This window comes from Rana temporaria, chromosome 1, assembly GCF_905171775.1.
Source record: "Rana temporaria chromosome 1, aRanTem1.1, whole genome shotgun sequence".
Classification (NCBI taxonomy): domain Eukaryota; kingdom Metazoa; phylum Chordata; class Amphibia; order Anura; family Ranidae; genus Rana; species Rana temporaria.
The window spans coordinates 2,237,357-2,257,356 of record NC_053489.1 but is presented as its reverse complement, the minus strand read 5'-3'; the positions used below and the strand labels follow the sequence as shown (position 1 = coordinate 2,257,356).

The 20,000-nt window shown below is 45.7% G+C and overlaps 1 protein-coding gene across 1 annotated transcript; it reads right to left on the bottom strand.

Annotated features, from left to right (window-relative positions):
- Positions 1 to 7,132: 7,132 nt before the first annotated feature.
- On the bottom strand, positions 7,133 to 14,841 carry LOC120920539 (chymotrypsinogen A-like). Its single transcript, XM_040332711.1, has 7 exons — positions 14,735 to 14,841; positions 12,575 to 12,678; positions 11,322 to 11,401; positions 10,669 to 10,747; positions 9,867 to 10,047; positions 7,989 to 8,122; positions 7,133 to 7,339 (listed from the first exon to the last, which is right to left on the bottom strand). The coding sequence occupies exons 1-7, from the start codon at positions 14,784 to 14,786 to the stop codon at positions 7,178 to 7,180; spliced, it is 792 nt and encodes a 263-aa protein (XP_040188645.1). The 5' UTR covers positions 14,787 to 14,841; the 3' UTR covers positions 7,133 to 7,177.
- Positions 14,842 to 20,000: the final 5,159 nt, after the last annotated feature.

The window sequence follows — 20,000 nt, the reverse complement described above, 5'->3', positions numbered from 1 at the left end:
CCACAACATCTGCCTCATCAGGCAATACCGTTAGGTAAGTTGGCGAATGTCTTCTCAAATAATTGTGTAGAATGCAACAGCATATTGTTTATTGTTTATTGCTTATTGCTTATTGCTTGTATAGCGTAGAATCACCCGAAGGTATCGAAACGCTTCCAGACCTTAACAATTCACAACAGGACCGATTGTTACAGGCATAAATTAACATAGTAACAATATAAAATATGTACCACAATTAAAATCAAATAATAAAACAACAATATAACACCATTAAACCAATACAGTACAAAACCATAGAAATCACATAAGACCAAAGGAGAGACAACACACAATTCCCAACAGATCTAGCAGTGCTTCCCGCCAGAATGACCCTAACCTCACTCTTCCTATCAATCTGCCTCTGCCCACAGATATGTTTTTAGATCCATCCTGAATGTGGGTAGGTCAGGACTCTGTCTAAGACTTAGGGGAAGTAGATTCCATTCTCTCGGGCCAAGGACAGAAAAAGCCCTGCTCCCCCATTTTTTCAGCCGACTCTTTGGCTGTTCCAAACGGAATTGGCAGCTCCATCTAAGGGAGCGGCCAGTAACATGTCGATTCAATTTCTCACAGAGATAGGCGGGTCCTAGCCCGTGAAACGCTTTAAAAACAAGTGTTAGAATTTTAAAACGCACCCTCTGACCAACTGGCAGCCAATGCAGGGCAGCCTGATGTCTCGCGGTGGGGCATCATAATATGATGTGATTCCCTTTGTGTTCCGCAAGGTTCATTGCAGTTAAAAACAATCTGAATCGGCTGGCCATGATTCCAAAGGCATTCTCTACCACACGTCTTGCCCTGGCCAGCCGATAATTAAAAACCCTCCTCTCATGGGTGAGGGTGCGTTGGGGAAATGGCCTCATTAGGTGGGGACCCAATCCAAATGCCTCATCTGCTACAAACACGAAGGGCAGACCCTCTTCGTTCTCCTCCACAGGTGGCAAGGCAAGGTCCTCCGACTGAAGCCGTTGGGCGAACTCCGTCTCCGCAAAGACACCACCGTCCGACATCCGGACATTTTTCCCAACATCCACGTACAAGAAATCATAGTTGGCAGACACCACCGCCATCAAAACAACGCTGTGGAACCCCTTGTAGTTGTAAAAATGGGATCCACAATGGGGTGGGGGCACGATGCGGACGTGCTTGCCATCAATGGCTCCTCCGCAGTTCGGAAAGTTCCAACGCTGGGAGAAGTCCGCTGCCACAGTCTGCCATTCCTGTGGCGTGGTGGGGAACTGTATAGAACAATAAGAAAAAAAAACATTCAAACAAACATTGAGAACAGAATATCTCTAAACATTCAAGGGATCACAATAAAATAAAATTACTTCGTTTAATATTCCAAAATAATATGGGATCACTAACCAGATTAATCACCCCCTCTGATGTGCAATAAAAAACATTAGGGGGAGGGGGGGGGGGCGAGATGAGTTTGTGACCTGACAAACAACACCCAAAAATAATAAAAAAATAATATATTTTGGATAGATATTAACATTAAAAATTAACAATTGTGTGTGTGGGGGGGGGGGGGGGTTGGACTACAATGGAGGCCACAAATAAAGGGGGATATAGGGACACACAAAATGCAGCACTACAATGGAGGCCACAAATAAAGGGGGATATAGGGACTAGGCTAGGTGGGTTTGGCCACAAAATAGAATGCTGGACAGGTTGGCTAACTAAAAGATACATGTAGGCTAAAAAATATTTAGAAAAACAGCATACATGGAGACAAAGTGAACATTCTCAGCATATTAAAAACAGGTTAATTAGGGAGTGTTTTTGGTAACAAAATTAAGCAATATAGACATAGTTTGGGCATTGAAAGGACACCACTTACCTTAAAGAGGAGTTCCACCCAAATTTGGAACTTCCTCTTAACCCACTCCTCTCCCCCTTACATGCCACATTTGTCATGTCATTTTTTTGGGGGGGGAGTGGGGGCTTCAGGAAGAGTGGGACTTCCTGTCCCACTTCCTCCTTCCTGTAGGCGACTAAGCTTAATCGCCTACAGGAAGGGGCTGCTGTAGGCGATCGCATAGGACACGTCACAGGTCCTAGGCGATCTCCTGGCCAATTACACGGTGCAGCGCTGGGTCGCGCCGCTCACGCATGCGCAGTGCCACTCGCGCATGCGCAGTGGGTGCCCGGCCGCGAAGCCGAAAGCTGTCACGGCCGGGTGCCCACACTGAGAATGAAGACGCTGGCCGGGGAGGGGGGGAGAGGAGCGGAGCCCCGGCCGGCGCGTCGCTGGAGCGCTGGAGCAGGTAAGTGTCTGTTTATTAAAAGCCAGCAGCTACACTTTTTGTTGCTGTTGACTTTTAACCACTTCCATACCAGGTACTTACGCAGCTTCCCGCCCAAGCCAATTTTCAGCTTTCAGCACTGTCGCACTTTGAATGGCAATTGCGCGGTCATGCTACACTGTACCCAAACAAAATTGGCGTCCTTTTTCCCCACAAATAGAGCTTTCTTTTGGTGGTATTCGATCACCTCTGCGATTTTTTTTTTTTGCGCAACAACTAAAAAAAGGCTGAAAATTTGGAAAAAAAATTACGTTTTTATTTTTTTCTGTTAATTTTTTTGTAAATAAGTTTTCTCTTTCAATTACGGGCACTGATATGGCGGCACTAATGGGCACCGATGAGATGGCACTGATGGACATCGATGAGGTAGTACTGACGGGCACAGATGAGGTGGCACTGATTGGCGGCGCTGGTATGCGACACTGATGGGCACACATAGGCGGCACTGATGGGCACACATAGGCGGCACTGATAGGCACACATAGGCGGCACTGATGGGCACACATAGGCGGCACTGATGGGCACACATAGGCGGCACTGATGGGCACTCATGGGCGGCACTGGGCACTCATAGGCGGCACAGATGGGCACTCATGGGCGGCACTGATGGATACTTATGGGTGGCACAGATGGGCACTGATAGGTGGGCACTGGGCATGGATGGGCACTGTGGGGTGGCACTGATGGACACTGGGGTGGCACTGATGGACACTGGGGTGGCGCTGATGGACACTGGGGTGGCAGCACTGATTTTTGCCAGGTTGCCAGTCAGTGCCCATTTGTGGGCATTGTCTGGCATTTTTTTTTTTTTTTTTTTTTTTTTTTTTTTTTTTTTTTAGTTTTTTTTTTTTTTTTTTTTTTTCCTGGCATTTTTTTTTTTTTTTGCCCACCCTGGTGCTCCAGGGTGGGCATCCCTGGTGGTCCAGTGTGGCGATCCGAGGGGGGGCTGCGCTGATAAACAATCAGCGCTAACCCCCCCTGTCAGGAGAGCCGCCGATCGGCTCTCCTCTACTCGCGTCTGTCAGACGCGAGTGAGGAAGAGCCATCGACGGCTCCTCCTGTTTACATCGTGATCAGCCGTGGTTGGACACGGCTGATCACGTGGTAAAGAGTCTCCGCCGGAGGCTCTTTACCGAGATCGGAGATGCAGGGTGTCAGACTGACACCCCGCATCACCGATCGCCGCGATGCGCGCCCCCACGGGCGCGCGCGGCATGAAATCCTGCAGGATGTTCTAGAACGTCCTGTCAGGATTTCATAACCACTTCCCGGACGTAAATCGGCCATAGGCCGGGCGGGAAGTGGTTAATAAACATACAAATGGCTGGAACTCCCCTTTAACATAGTCCTCCTGCAGAACCTGAATGATGGCAGAACAGGTCTCCGGGATTATGAGGCCCAGAGCCTGGGGGGAGATGCCCGTCGAGAACTTCAAGTCCTGCAGACTTCTCCCTGTTGCAAGGTAGCGCAACGTAGCAACTAGCCGCTGCACACCGTTATGGCTTCACGCATAACGGTGTCCTGCCTGGTGATATATGGTGACACCGAAGCCAAAAGCTGCTGAAATACGGGGTCAGACATCCTAAGAAAATTCCTGAAATCATTAGACATGTGCATTCGTTTTAGTTAGAATGCATTTTCGTCCGAAAATCTGGTTTTTTCGTTATCGTTTTAACAAACGATAACGAAAGTGCAAGAAACTAAAACCCAAAGATCCGACATAAAAAATGCTTTATTTTCGTTTTCGTTGCGGTAAAAATTTGATATAGAGAGATTCGACATTATAGGGAAAAGATTCAACATCATAGAGAAAAGATTCGACATCATAGAAAAAAGATTCGACACAATAGAAATAATAGATTCGACATTACAGAGAATAGATTTCGATTTATGAGAAAATAGATTCGACATTATAGAGAATAGATTCGACATTATTACTAGTCATACAACATTAGAATTCTTGTAGGTGGAATATTCGAACGGAAATGTACGATTCGGCGTAAAGATTCGACGTTCCTTCGAATATTTTTTTGACCATTAGACAGAGACCAACAAAGATTCGACGTTCCGGCGAATATTCTTTTGACCAATCGACAGAAACCAAGTATTATTGGATTTTCGGACGAAAGCTATTCCCCAACGAAAAACGAAATAAATCAAAACGATTTTCGGGAGTAACTAAATAAATTTATTTTCCAAACGAAAACGAAAAAACGAAACAAAATATTCCAGTCTGCACATGTCTAGAAATCATCAGGGTTATTTTCTCGGATCTCCCGCAGCAGAGGCATATGAGAGAACTGGTCCCTGCGTAGCAACCAGTTCTTGGTCCACAACCTCCTCCTCACCCTGTTCATGGACCGTTGCCGGGATGCAGCACACATCCTAACAACAAGCACAGCACGATCTCGGCGACAAATTCGTACCCGCAACATGGCTAGAAAACGGTCGTCAAATCAGATCAGACTAAAAATTACGACCTGAAGTACAGAATGGCCTCTGAAGAACGACCTGCTAAACAGCACCGTGCACACAAGAACGCAATGCCAAAACAAATACGTCCTAAATACAAGCACTGTATCACAGATCAGACGACAAATACACAAAATGTACAACAGAAAACATAATTTAAAGCACAAACACTGAAAAGCGCGAATCGTCTCTCACCAAACTTTTACTAACACGCAGCAACACGATATCAGCAAAAGAGGCCGTCTTCCGCATGGAAACGACCCTTTATAGGGACGTCGTACGTGCTAAACGTAACTGCGCTTTGCTAGAGCTTTTTGAAAAAGCGACGGTGTGTATGCTACGTCGTTTTTCTAATTGAAGTTTCAAAAACGTCGTTTTTTTTAATCACAGAAAACTTTGTTTTTTTAGATCGCATAAAGTGATGGTGTGTACGCGGCATTACACAGAAGTCTATATACTACGGTTATCATGTGGAACAGTCAGTCCATTAGGCAGGCGTCTGTCTGATTATCTGGCCAAGCCATCATGGGGGAACTCCGTGGCGAAACAGCATCTTTAGTTATGTATTCTTGTCCAATTTTCTTTATTTGTATCTGTCTTTACTTTTAATAAATCTCATACTTCTAAGTATTTGTGTGCAGAGCTTTTTTTCTCAGAAAATAGGTGCAGGAACTAAACCACCACCCCATTCAGATTTCACAAACAGTAGAAGGGTCTTAAAGGGGCATTAAATACCAGGATTGCATTACATACAGAATGCAAAGTTCAGGTGGTTACACACAGAGTGCAGAGCTGTCACTTGTAAACACAGAGACCAGACTTCTGTGTTTACAAGTGATTGTGGTGAGCTGGCACCAAAGGGTCTGAGCCAGAGGTGGTGGGACTGAGTTCCCCCAAGTTCCCCCTGAAAAAAATCCCTGTTTGTGTGATCTCTTTTTGCACATATCGCCCCTCATGGTTTATTCACCACGGCCTACCTGAGTATTGTTGCTGACCATGTCCATCCCTTTATGATTTCAGTGTCCCCATCTTCTGATGGCTCCTTCCAGCAGGATAATATACCATGTCACAAAGATCCAATCATCTCACCACTGGACAATGAGGTCAGTGTCCTCCAATGGCCTCCACAATCACCGCATCTCATCCAATAGAGACCTTTGGGATGTGGTGGAATAGGGGATTGGCATCATGGATGTGCAGCCAACACCTTGTTGTATCTATTCCACAAAGAATGAAGACAAAAGTGGGTCCAACCCACTAGTAGCAAGGGGGACCTAATGAAGGGGGTCCAACCCACTACTAGAAGGGGGGATCTAATAAAGGCGGTCCAACCCGCTACTAGCAAGGTGGACCTAATAAAGGGAAGTCCAACCCACTACTAGAAGTGGGGATCTAATAAAGGCGGTCCAACCCGATACTAACAAGGTGGACCTAATAAAGGCGGTCCAACCCGATACTAGCAAGGTGGACCTAATAAAGGCGGTCCAACCCGATACTAGCAAGGTGGACCTAATAAAGGCGGTCCAACCCGATACTAGCAAGGTGGACCTAATAAAGGCGGTCCAACCCGATACTAGCAAGGGAGACCTTATAAAGGGGGTCCAACACGCTACTAGCAGGGTGAATCTAATAAAGGGGGTCCAACCCGCTACTAGCAAGGGGGACCTAATAAAGAGGGTCCAACCCGCTACTAGCAAGGGGGGGCAAAAAGCAAGGTCCACAAAGAAATTAATGAGGGATTTTGGGGTGGAAGTACTTGACTGGCCTGCACTCCTAAGGCGTCAGCATACCAAGACATTTTGGACAATTTCATGCTCCTAACTTTGTGGGAACAGTTTGGGGACGGCCCCTTCCTGTTCTAGCATGACTGTGCACCAGTGCACAAAGCAAGGGCCATAAAGACATGTATGAGAGAGTTTGGGGTGGAGGAACTTGACTGGCCTGCACCATCTCCTGACCTCAACTCGATAGAACACCTTTGTGATGAATTATAGTGGAGACTGAGAGCCAGGCTTTCTTGTACAACATCAGTGCCTGACCTCACAAATTCTCTTCTGGAAGAATGGTCAAACATTCCCATAGACACCCTCCTAAACCCTGTGGACAGTCTTCCCAGAAGAGTTAAAGCTGTTATAGCTGCAAAGGGTGGGGCCAACTCAATATTGAACCCTACGGACTAAGATTGGGAGGTCATTAAAGTTCATGTGTGTGTAAAGGCAGGCGTCCCAATACTTTTGGTAATATAGAGTATATTTTTTTTATCTACTTTGTGAACACATCTAGGCAAATTAATCCACAACAAAATAATGATACAATGAAATTTTATTGAGTATCATAAAAGGATTGGATGGTATTTAGTTAGCGGCAAGAGTCTGGTCCACCCAGGATCTGAGGGCGGTGACGCGGGCGTAGACGGCTGGGGTGGATGTAGAGCAGGTGGAGCTGCCCCAGGACACGATACCGGCCAGGGTCCAGGCTCCGCTCCTCTGGCACACAAGGGGTCCACCAGAGTCACCCTGAAAAGAAAAGAAGAGACGTCACAGGAGAATCCCACCCAATGAACATTGTTTTACTTTATATAAGTTCTGTTGGTCTGAGCTGTGTGCCCCCCACAGTATATGCCCACCCATGAAGAATATTGATCTATCTACAGCTATTACTCAGAATTAATGATTAAACCAACCAGTGACTACCAGCCCTGGGATCATACATGGAAGCAGAAAAAAGGGCGACGCTTCCAGCTGGAGACCTCAAAAGTTCAGAGAATGTACTAGGTTTAGCTACATGAAGAGTAACGGAAACTTATCCTGATTTAACTTTGTAAATTTGTTATAGTACTAAATTTGTATAGAGCAAGAAGTTCCTAAATTTAGCTTTTCTGTGCCTGGAGAGTCTCTGGATCCCGTATTCTATATATACTATAAATATGGCACCAATCTATGCCCCACCCTACAGAGCTAAGCTCCACCCTCATCATTTAATAGTCCTGTGCTAGGTCCTTAGATGGAAGTAGATTCTCATTAGCGTCTCCAGCAGGTTTCCTTTAGCAATAATGTATACTGGTTTGTAGAAACACCAGCCTGATCCTTCGAGGAGCTGAACCACATGGGCTTGGATTCTGGTTCTGGTTCCCTAGCGGGACAACAGTAGCAAAAGTCATCGTACCATGCAGGAGGAGACACCGGAGGCACCAGCGCAGATCATGGTGTCCCTGATGTTGGTACCCCAGTAGCTCTGGCAGTTGGCGGTGGTCAGGAGAGGAAGAGATGCCTGCTGAAGCCTGGATGGGGTGACTTGAACTGAAAGTGAGAAAAGGGAGAATGGAAAAAATATGAAAAATGTGCAACAACCTTATATTCACAGCGGTTTGAGTCACCAACAACTTCCTAACGAAATAACATCTAACGTCTACGATGGCTCGGCCTTATTCCTTCATTGCACTGTAGAGGAGCACAGTATGATGGTTACTGGGCTTATTCCTAAACAAAAAGGTCAAAAAGTGTGAAGTCTACAACAAACAAGCAAGCCACCACATAGTAGACACTCCACATTATGTAAAAAGTAATGGCCCGGAGCAGAAAGTGCAACTGGGAGGAGGGCCAGCATGACTGGGGTGGGCAGTGAGGCGGAGGAAGAGATGGGGGTAGGGGGAGGTATTATGGCACTTACCAGGATTGGTGGGTTCCCGAGTGTGGGGGGTGTTGTTCAGGGAGGTAGAGGTGCGTTTCTTTCCAACAGTGCTCAGTCGGAGCAGAGGAAGGAAAGTTTCTCCCACCCACCCTCCCCTTTTTTGGTTTGTATCTTTTCAGGGGTCACCTTTGTAATTTTCTAGGTCCACACGAGGTAGGATGGTTTACACCTGGTGGGGCGGGTCTTACGGGGGAGTATGGTTTCCCTTGCTATTAACGTTAGAAGTTTATTAATTTTTTTTCTAGATAGTTGTAGCAGCAGCGGGAGGTCTATCGGGTCTTTGAAGGCGATGCTGGAAAAAATAATGGAGGTTTAGGGGGTTTTGGGCCCATCTGGGTGTCCCTTCCCTTACTAACAATACAATGGTAACAATGGTTTTGTAGTTGGTTGTATCTGGAAGAAAGTAACTGGCAATTGTCCCTGAGCTGGCGAAATATGCGGCGTGAGGCTTTTATGGGGTGCACAGATACAACTTGTTGGTCGAGAAAATTGCCCTTCAAAGACCTCTAGACCAGGCAGGTTTAAGCTGAGTTTTTATTTCGTTTTACTGTTATGTAAAAATGTATTACATGCATTACGTTGTATGTTGTGAGTTTTTTTGTATTTAATTTTGTTGTAATAAAAAGGCTGCTATGGCCATTCGACTCCAAAAAGAATGTGTCGTCTGGTCAATCATTGGGTTTAAGGAATAGGGGTGGTTACTAACTTTGTAGGAAAAGAGAGCCTCAGTAATCTGCACATCCCTTAGCCATGACCTAACAATGTGCCGAAAAAAAAACAAAAGCCTGAAATTAAAGATATTATACAGTGGTCACCTGACCACAACGTTTCCTTCCTTCCCAGAGTCCTTCTGCTGGGTGGGTTGGGATTGCAGCTGAAAGATCCGCCCATTGACTTGAATAGGCTGTGATTGGCTACTGATCGTCCACTCCCCTGCTCACACCCAAATTGCAGCTGATTTGACAGCATGACTTCTACCTGGAGACACTGCCAATCACACCTGAGTAGGGCTGGGCAGGGGGCGTGTCATTCTGTGATGTCACAAGCTAACTACTGAACTACAGGCACACCGTGCCATGATAAGCATGGTCAGTACGGAACAGGAAGCCCTTGAATCAGTAGAAGATTGGCACAGTCACCAGGTATTTACAGTGCATCGGTGGCTTCTGTATAAAAATAAATAAAAATGTCTACTAAAGGAACAAATAGTGTAGTTATTTAGCTTTACATACACTTTAATATCTCATCTTTGCTTTTTTTGGGCAATTTTGGGTTCAGTGTACAACATATTTTCATCTCAAACACATAAATGCATTATGGGGGTTTTTTCGGTAGAATATCTAATTTCCTTACCGGCAGCACTGGTGTATCCCCATCCGGTGGTGACGCATCTTTCTCCTCCTTTGAAGATATCAGCGGTGGCAGCAAGACACACGGGGGAAATGCGGTCGGTGTAGGTGGCGGGAGTGGCCAGCTTGATCAGGGTGATGTCATTGATGATGGTATTGGAGTTGTAATTGGGGTGTCTGAAGGCCTGAGAAAAGTTAAGTTAGAATGAAATTCCTGGAAATGTAGGTGAATCCAACCGGTCTTCATACAAAGAGCCTGTAGCTTTATCCAATAGAGTAGATGACTGAGGCCCCATACACACGAGAGGATTTATCCGCAGATACGGTCCAGCGGACCGTATCCGCGGATAAATCCTCTCGAGGATTTCAGAGGATTTCTATGCGATGGCGTGTACACACCATCGCATTGAAATCCGCGCTGAAATCCTCTGCCGATGACATGTCGCGCCGTCCACGCATGCGTCAAATCATTACGACGCGTGCGGGGAATCCCTTTAGACGGATGGATCCGGTAAGTCTGTACAGACGAGCGGATCCATCCGTTGGAATGGATTCCAGCAGATGGATTTGTTGTGCATGTCAGCAAATATCCATCTGCTGGAAATCCATCCCAGGGGAGATTTATCTGCGGATAAATATCCGTTGGCGTGTACACACCATAGGATCTATCCGCAGAAACCCATTTGATGGGATTTATCTGCGGATAGATTCTATGGTGTGTATGGGGCCTGACTGTTATGGAAAAAGACAAACAGAGCAGTTACTGTCTATGATTATCTCTCTATATTGGAAAAAAAAACACTTACTCTGCCGACAGAAATTCTCTGGGTGGCCTCAGACGATAGGGATCGGTCATATGCACCGAGGACCACAAAGTTGGAGGTTCTGGATGGAAGAGAAAAATGGTCATTAGTTGCCATAAGGCTGATTTGATGTTTCAGATGTCACCTCTAATATTTAATCTCAGAATTTTTCACAGACCAGAACGTTTCCCAGCACTTTCTAAATTTATAACTGAAAATCAACAAGGGTGCAAACCAGGTCTATAAACCAGAGAGGGGCTCTGGATGGACAGTTGGACAAATGGCTCTATATTTAGGATGTATGCGGTCTATAAACCAGAGGCTCTAGATGGAGAGTTGGATAAATGGTTCTATATTTAGGATGTATCTGGTCTATAAACCAGAGGCTCTGGATGGACAGTTGGATAAATGGCTCTATATTTAGGATGTATGCGGTCTATAAACCAGAGGCTCTGGATGGACAGTTGGATAAATTGTTCTATATTTAGGATGCATCTGGTATATAAACCAGAGGCTCTGGATGGACAGTTGGATAAATGGCTCTATATTTATAATGTGTCTGGTCTATAAACCAGAGGCTCTGGATGGACAGATTACCAGTGAAGCATTGCAGTGAACGCTGACTTTGCAGTAGAATATTATCATATAAGACTCACGTGACTCCGCAATGGGCAGCGGTGACAACCCAGAGACTGTTGATCAGAGAACCACCACAGAAGTGGGATCCAAAGCTGTTCTGTAGAGTAAGAAGAATCATCAGATCATTGCTTTATATACAGATCATTTCACTCTATTAAACTCCTATTTCCTGTATGCATTACAAGAATGCTATTTTAGAATTATTTTAGGCTTACAATAAAGAAACATATTCAGGGTCATGACATATTACATATATTATGTCACAGGTCTGGGCTGGCTATAGGGTGTTCAACAAAGTCTAGCTTAACTAATAGGATCTGTGTGCAGTTTTAATCTCCTTTGGGAAGCTTAGCTTCAGTTTTCCCTATTTGCATGGCTTCTTTCAGACTTGAAGACCACAACATGATGTAGCACTATAGGTGAGGGCACAAGTCAGATGTACCACCTTCTAAAAATTGCTGGACTTTTTTTATTAGCTAAAACATGTCTGTGGATAATTATGAGCTGCTATGGCATTTTTAGCCTCCACATTACCCATCAGAAAGGCCTATTTTAATCCTGATTACTGCAGAACATTTACCACACCTACACCTAACAGGCATTGGGTGGAATACTGGTATAGGCAAAAGCTCTGTGTTTGGATACAATATGCTGTGCCTGTGCAAGAAATCTTGCATGCAGCAGTTTAAATGTGTTTTAAAGGGTGCAGTAATGGGCTCCCAACCAGGCCCACCAGCATCTGATAATCACATTAAAACCCATCAGTAAGGCCTGTTTTAAATATTAGCAAGGCAATACATTTAACAGGCCTACATAAAGTAGAAACGGGTAAGTACACAAGTCACTGCTCTGTGCTTGGATGTACTATGCTTTGCCTGTACCAGAATATCTGCATGCAACTGTGTGTTTTATAAGGTGCGGTAATGGGCACCCACCAGGTCCACCATATCACTGCATTAAAAATCATCCTTTAAAAAAGCTTGGCATAAGTCTGAAGGAAGTCTAAAGTTCCCTGTAGACAATTCAACAATGTCAGAGTGGTCCTTCAGCATATATGCCAGATGAGTATATGTAGGGAAAGGACATTAAACCCGGGAACACTAAAAATAAATGCTGTAAAATTGGCTTTTGTATCTGGGAAAGGCTCAGACTGTAAAAATGTGAAAATTATTTATGTCACAGAAATATGTGACTTTGTGAAATCTCTAGTTTTGTCTATAATAGAAGGTGTTTGACAAAGAGTAACAAGGAAGAAATGTTCAGTCGTTACCTGCAGAGACACCTGCCAGGGCCAAGATCCAGAAACGGCATTCTCACCGTTCACAATCCTGGCATAGCCAGAGATAATGGGCTTGATTGCGGGAACACCGCAGCCTGGGGAAAACACAAAAAATAACTGTTAGCAAATTTATACTGACACAATGTGGTATTTGAATTTGTTTTTCCTTATATATATGGATGATGTTATATTGATTAGGATTTTAACTTTCTTTTATTACTTTTTGTTTTACAACCCTACAGGAAAAAAAACAGATGAGCCCCAAAATCTCAGACTTACCATACCTTCTTAGTTTAATATAAAGTAAGAATTAACCCCCTTGACATTTTAATGTTTGCTTCCCATGGCCCGTTGGGTAAGGTGACCGGATTTTTTAAATGAAATCCTGGGACATATTTTTTTTTTTTACTAGTAATGGCGGCAATAAGCGACTCTCTTCCCGTCGCCTGCCTTACAGCCTGTCAAGTCTTACTCTCCGGGCCCGGCTACTACCGGGTGGGGAACAGGGGAAGATGACTTCACCAGGGAAGGCAAGGCTGGCCGGGACTTGAGCCAAGGCAGAAGAACATGCGAGTGGAGCTGGATGGGCACCCGAAACTGAGGAAATATTCCTTCCGCTCTGACCAGCACATGATCATCAGAAAGGGGCACAGATGATGGAAAAAATACACCTACAAAGCTAGTAGGAGTGGGGGTGTGTAATTCAGATTTTTTTTTTTTATTCTGTACTGACTGTCTTTGAAATTGCCCCATCCCCTGTTCAAATCCAATTTGAGGACAAAACCGGGGACAGACTTGGTCCGAGGACAGTGTCCTCAATCTGGGGATGTCTGGTCACCCTACCGTTAGGGAGATTTATGCATTTGGCTCTAGAGATTTAACAGGAAGTGAAATCACTACACAGCAAGGGGAATTGCCCTTTTAGAAAACTGTCATCGGAGAAGGGGTCCCCATTGGAAGGTTTCTTTGTTTTGGTGACAACTGGTGGATCTCGTATCTCTATATGTCTTGGTGTCAATGGAAAGAGAGAATATCCCCAATGGGGACACAGGTGTTCTGTTCCTTCCCTACTATATCCAAAAAAACAAAAAAAAAACATAAACAAAAACTCTTAAAGAATGTTATTTTTATATTACACTGGAACCTTGGATTACGAGCATAATCTGTTCCAAGAGAATGCTCGTAATCCAAAGTATTTGCATATCAAAGCGAGTTTCCCCATTGAAGTCAATGCAAACGAAAATAATTTGTTCCACATTGACTTCAATGGCAATCAATACAGCATGCGGCCAGAGGTGCGGAGGCGCTGGAAAGTCTTGGAAACAGCCGGAAAGGCCAGAGGACAGCTCGGCTGACCTTGGCAAACCTTGAAAAAGCTTGGGAACGGAGTATTTCCGTGTCATTTCAAACGGCGCTGATCGGCTGGTATCAGCGCAGTTCGGCTCCGCTCGGCTCCGGCGCCCCCCACCTCAGGCCAAACGCGGTACTGCACACCGCTTTGGCCTGAATCCTGCTCGTACAGTGAAACAACACACGCAAACCAAGTTAGGATTTTTAAAAATACAGTGCTCATATTGCGAAACACTCGTTAACCGCGTTACTCGCAATCCGAGGTTCCACTGTACATATGATGCAAAGTGGGATAAAAGCTTTATCTTGTATTAGTTTTAAATTCTTCAACGCGATAAAGTCGATGATCTCCGGTTGGCTTCCATTAAGTTTTTTAGAACTTTGCACTGTTATATTCTATGTGTCTGGTTCTTGGTAGCAGAAATGGTGGAGGGTCTGAGGGATGAAACATATCAGGAACTTAATATGTACAGTCTGGAGGAAGGAAGGTAGAGGGTGGTCTTGATTGGAACCTTAAAACGCGAGAAGCGTTTGAAAAAGATTTGGGAGATTTAATAAGACGCAAAGATCCTGGACACTGGGACGTGACCTCAAACTAGAAGGAGGAAAGTTTAAGACTATCTAACGATGCTTGGGACAATTTAGATATAAAACAGGTAAAAAAATATAATTTTACATTTTTAAAAGAAAGGACAGACTTGATAGAACTGGTCTTTCTGGACTGGTCAAGTCATTTGGTATTTTTCGGCCATCACTAACCTCTTTTGAAGACAAATATACAGGAGGAATGTCAATACTCACCATAAGCTCCACTAAGGAGGGCTAGGCAGGAAAGGAACCACAGCATTGCCATTCTGCTAGGAATCAAGTAATGGACAAAGTATGGACAGGCTTGTCTGGCTTATATACACCCGATCCACCAATCAGGTGAGAGCTTGTCTGCGATAAGGACATTTTTAGCTCCTTACATCAGGTCGCCGTGATCAAACTATACTATTTTTCCTTACATTGGCCTTGAGATGTAAGGTAACAGGTGTCAGAGGAGCCGCCATTTGGCAAGACTCCCACGGAATATTCATTTATTGCTATGTGAAATTATTCATACAACATATTGAGAGGTCATTTCCCATACATTACAAAAAAGAGAAACAGAAGTTTTAAAAGGGAATTAAAAAATTTATATTTTAGATTACAAAAAAAAAAAAAAGTACCTCCTTTCTGGAACTGCGGTTTATGAAATTTTATTAATTGAAGACTTAGAGTTGTGTGAGCAATTCCGGCTGCTCAAAAGTTTGGCCCGCACATCTCCTGTTCGCCCGTTCGGTGAACACCAGAATTTGCAGGGAGCCCGTGGGATGTTTGCTGCACAGTGCGTTCTAAGCCCTGAGTGGGCAAAGCTTTGCCCAATCAGGGCACAGTGGATAGCTGGTTGTTAAGAGTGCTGCCAGGAAGCCGGCCACCATGTCCTTAACAACGGATGAGTCATCAGCTGTCAACGAGCTTCACCGATGACAGATGAATGAAAAAAAATTGCTGGCAGTTGAAAACATGTGTAAAAAAATTGATGTGGGGGTCCCTCCAATCCATACCTGGCCTATTGGGTCTGGTATGGATTTTATGGGGAACCCCATGCCAAAATGTAAAAAAAGATGGTGTGGGGTCCCCCCAAATACATACTAGACCTTTATACAAAAATGCAGCCTGGCAGGCCAGGAAAGGGGGGTTAAGCGAGTGCCCCCTCCACTTCTGAACCATACCAGGCCACATGCCGGCCCTTAACATGGGGGGATGCTTTGGGGCAGCGGGTCTCTGAGAGAAGGCCCGACTCGCAGTCTGCGCTCATTCAACCCTAAGGTCATATTTAGGTCAGGTCACTCAAGTTCCTCCACCCCAAACTCTCTCATCCATGTCTTTATGGACCTTGCTTTGTGCACTGGTGTTAGAACAGGAAGGGGCCGTCCCCAAACTGTTCCTACAAAGTTGGGAGCATGAAATTGTCCAAAATGTCTTGATATGCTGACACCTTAAGAGTTCCCTTCACTGGAACTAAGGAGCCAAGCCCAACCCCTGAAAAACAACTCCACACTATAATCCCCCCTCCACCAAATGATGTGGACCAGTGCACAAAGCAAGGTCCATAAAGACATGGATGAGCGAGTTTGGAGAGTGGAATGACATGCACAGAATCCTGACCTCAACCTGATAGAACAACTGTAGGATACATTTGAGTGGAGAATTACATGCCAGGCCTTCTCATTCAACATCAGTGCCTGACCTCACAAATGGGCTTCTGGAAGAACGGTAAAACATTTCCATAGACACTCTATTATGGTACAGACTAAGACTGGGATGTCATTATAGTTCATGTGCGTGTAAAGGCAGGTGTCCCAATACTTTTTATATTCCATACCTGTAGGATTCCCATGAAAGCTGTAAATTAATGTAGTAGGTCGCAAGGTCGCAAGTAGGTCGCAAGTAGGTCGCAAGGACGTTATTTGCTTCAAAGTGAACGTGAATGGCGTCCAGCGCCATTCACGAATCACTTACGCAAATTACGTAAAATTCGAACGTCGCAACGCGGGAACGACGGGTATACTTTAGCATTGGCTGCCCCTGCTATTAGAAGGGGCAGCCTTACGCTAAACACGCCGTACGGAAACAATGTAAATTGCGTACGCAGGGCTCGCGCAACATTGTGAATCGGTGTTAGTATGCAATAGTATACAATGGGAGCGCCCCCGAGCGGCCATCGCAAGAATGCAGCCTAAGATATGCGTGGCATAAGAGCCTTATGCCACGCAGATTTTAGGCTGAATCAGGAGCATTTGAAACGCCGGGGCAAGTAAGCAATTGCGCTGTGTAACCTATGGTTACACAGGCGCAATTGCTTCTTGAATCTGGGCCACTGTTAGGAGATGCTGATGTCAACTCCAGCCACCTGTCTGTCTGTTATAATGTAAATGAGTCTAGTATAACTTCTAAGGGTATTTCACCCATTGTTGTTTGTGCTAATTAACCCTTCAATTGTATGAAGGAGTTCTGTGTTGATATGTATGATAATGTGTATTGTAGTTAGGGAGTCACATTGGCTGCTTTAAGGGATTAGTTAATTAGCTCATGTTAATTTATGTTTCTGGTTACAGATGTATTGTTAGAGTAATATGAGCAGGATGGGGGAACCTCCTCTTCTACTGTATGTAAGACTTGTATTCTGGTTCTAATAAACTGTCTGATGTTTTACCCTACACTGAGCTATGACTAGTGAATGGGAAAGCTAAGGGGTCTTGGATTGTGTGGTACCGGGCAGAGGAATCTTGAGTACGGGGGTCCGTCAGAGTAGTACACAATTTATAACCTTTCTCTTGGCTCTTCAGGGCTGCTGCCACTGGATTTCCCTGGCACTTGTGGAAATAGGCAAGGGAACTGTAACAATTGTGGGTTATGAATGTTTATGTCTTCCTGACCAAAAACTAGGAGGCTCATGGCTAGTGGTGCGTGCTGGGGGGAGGGGGGGAATAAATATTTGGGGATTCCCCCCGGTGAATTTTCTTTCTCCATGGGCTGTGGGCTGGGGAGGTGTGTGCAGTAGAGTTTCCATAGCTCCCAACTGTCCCTGATTTCAAGGGACTGTCTCTGATTTGGAGCAATGTCCCTCTGTCCCTCTTTCCTCCTCATTTGTCCCTCCATTTTGGTCTGATCTATAAAGTTGTATATAAAATGTCCTTTTTATCTTTCAAAAAGTGTTTCCCAGTGCTAAACCTTTCATCCAATTTCTAAATTGCTGCATTAGTATACATTTTAAAAGCCAATATAAAGGAATAGTAGTGGTAAAAAAAAGTCCTTGTGGTTTTAATTAACCTTGTTTTTGGGTTAATTCTCCTTTAAGGGGGTGTGGGAAGGGGGCGTGTCCTATGCCTACATGCGTTTGTTAGTAGATGTCCCTCATTCCCATATCAAAATGTTGGGAGGTATGGAGTTTGTGCTGGCTAGGCCAGAAGCCTGTGTGGGCCTAACACAGAATCCTCAGTCGTCCTGCCTGGTGGAGGGGGGCATAGAACCCAAGGTGGATGTGACGGTATCGGTGTGATATCCCCGTCAAGCATTCCCTCCTCTCCATACAAGAACATCACAGGATCCCCCACACATGAGTCAAGACTGGATGCTGGAACCAAGACTGAGTTTAATGTTATAACACACAGCTTATATGTCATTTCCAAAACTGTTACAATGACAAATCTCCGCCCCCCTCACACTGGGGCTTCCATGCAGATGAGTAGGCAGACACGACGGAGCCGAGTCTGAAAACACATTTTCTTTAGATAATGACATCAGTGGAGCTGAGCACTAGTTGTACTAAATACATTAACTAGACAACTCGACCCCGCATATAGAGAGATAATTACCACAATGAAGCAATCAGAATAATTAACACAAGCCACTTAAACACAGATCTCCTTCACACAACACAATAGATCAATTAACCTTTAGAAATAGTGAGGGGACATTAGCACGTCAATAACCTGCTAGCCGAGGACAGAATCACCCAGGGCAAGCAGGGAGAATTAGACTGAGACATATAGGCAAATGCATCACAATGGCCCCCCTTTTTTCTCCCTGCTCCGGAAAACCCGGTTGGACCTTCCCTGGTCCAGTAGGGTTGACGGGTTTAGAGCTTTTAGTCCGAGGTTAACTCCGTTTGGCATCTGCTTCAGACTCAGGTATGCCACCGGGTCGTCAGATCACACGCCGGTCAGTCCCCAAGTCTTTGTGCGATCGGCAAAGTCACCAGAAGTCAGTGTGAAGACGGCGAATGGGTCTGTGCGCCGCCATCTAGGTGTCCCGCTATGGGAGGGGCAGGTTATGGCTCTGAAGTGACAGTCACAGGAGATTCATAAAAAGAAAAAGTTATATTTGTTGAAATGCTGTAGCACTGGTGCTCAGAGTCCGGGGGGGGGGGGAAAGGGGACTCAGAGCCACATAAGGTCAGCCACCCCCTGCTCCCTCCGCAGCCGCCGGTTCTCCTCTTTGAGCTTCTCCAGCTCCATCTCCAGTTCATGGAGCCTGGGGGGGTCAGCCCGCTGTCACCTCAGGTGGTTGTTCTCCTCCTCCATGCGGCTTATGCACTCCTCCAGCTCTATGTACTCACGGATCAGATCCTGCTTGCTCATGTCCTGCAGGCTCTCCACGTGGTCCTTCATCATCAGGAACTGGGTGGTGGTGTAAGGGGCCACCGGTGGGCCCTTGGCAAACATCTCGGCCCGCATCTGGGGCGCCCGCTGCGATTCCATCTCCTCCAGTCGCTTCTTCTCCTCCCAGGTCCGCTGGTTATATGACTTCCAGGACCTCTTCTTCTTGGAGGGTAGCTGGCGGTGCCTCTTTCTGCCCAGCTCCCTCCAAGGCCCCTCCGGCTCATGGCTGTCGCCCATGACCAGCTGACAATGGTGTTCCCTGTTGTCCGTAATAACAGATTGTACCATGAGGGCTTAGTAAGGGGTGCCCAATGGTTCTTCCTGACCCAGCTCCTGGGGATCCCAAGCCGAGTCTACACAATGGGCTGCTGCTGGTGGGCGGTACCCAGGTTGAGACCAATTTGACCTGGTGTTGTCGTTCATGGGGCAATTCTGCTTGAAGTGACCCAACTGTTTGCACCGGAAGCAGCGTTGTTCGTTGTCCTCCTGGCGTGGGTAGCGAGGGCTAGATGTCATCGGTCTGTTAGGTGGTTGGTATCTAGCGGCTGGTGGGTGTGAGGGCGCCGTTGGTTGTGGAGGTTGTACCCGTGGTGTGACCTGGTTTGTCTTGCGAGTATCCGCATATTCATCCGCCAACTTCGCGGCCTCTGGTAGAGTCATGGGTCTGCGATCTCTCACCCAATCCTTGACGTCCGTCTGGATGTGATTGTAAAATTGCTCCAGGAGCATTAGTTGCAAAATGTCCTCTGCGGTGGTGGCCTGGCTGCTGTTAACCAAGTTAGAGGCCGACAGGGACAACTGGCATGCCCATTCCGCGTAAGAGTCTTTCGTGGTTTTGCGTGAGTCCCTGAACTTCTGTCGGTGGGACTCTGGGGTTA

Excerpts from the sequence above, each read along its gene's own strand:
- LOC120920539 (XM_040332711.1), bottom strand. The coding sequence starts at position 14,786 with ATGGCAATGCTGTGGTTCCTTTCCTGCCTAGCCCTCCTTAGTGGAGCT. Across the intron at positions 12,679-14,734 it reads CCTCCTTAGTGGAGCTTATG|GCTGCGGTGTTCCCGCAATC; the intron begins GTGAGTATTGAC and ends TGTTTTCCCCAG. Across the intron at positions 7,340-7,988 it reads CCGGTGTCTCCTCCTGCATG|GGTGACTCTGGTGGACCCCT; the intron begins GTACGATGACTT and ends TTTTCTTTTCAG.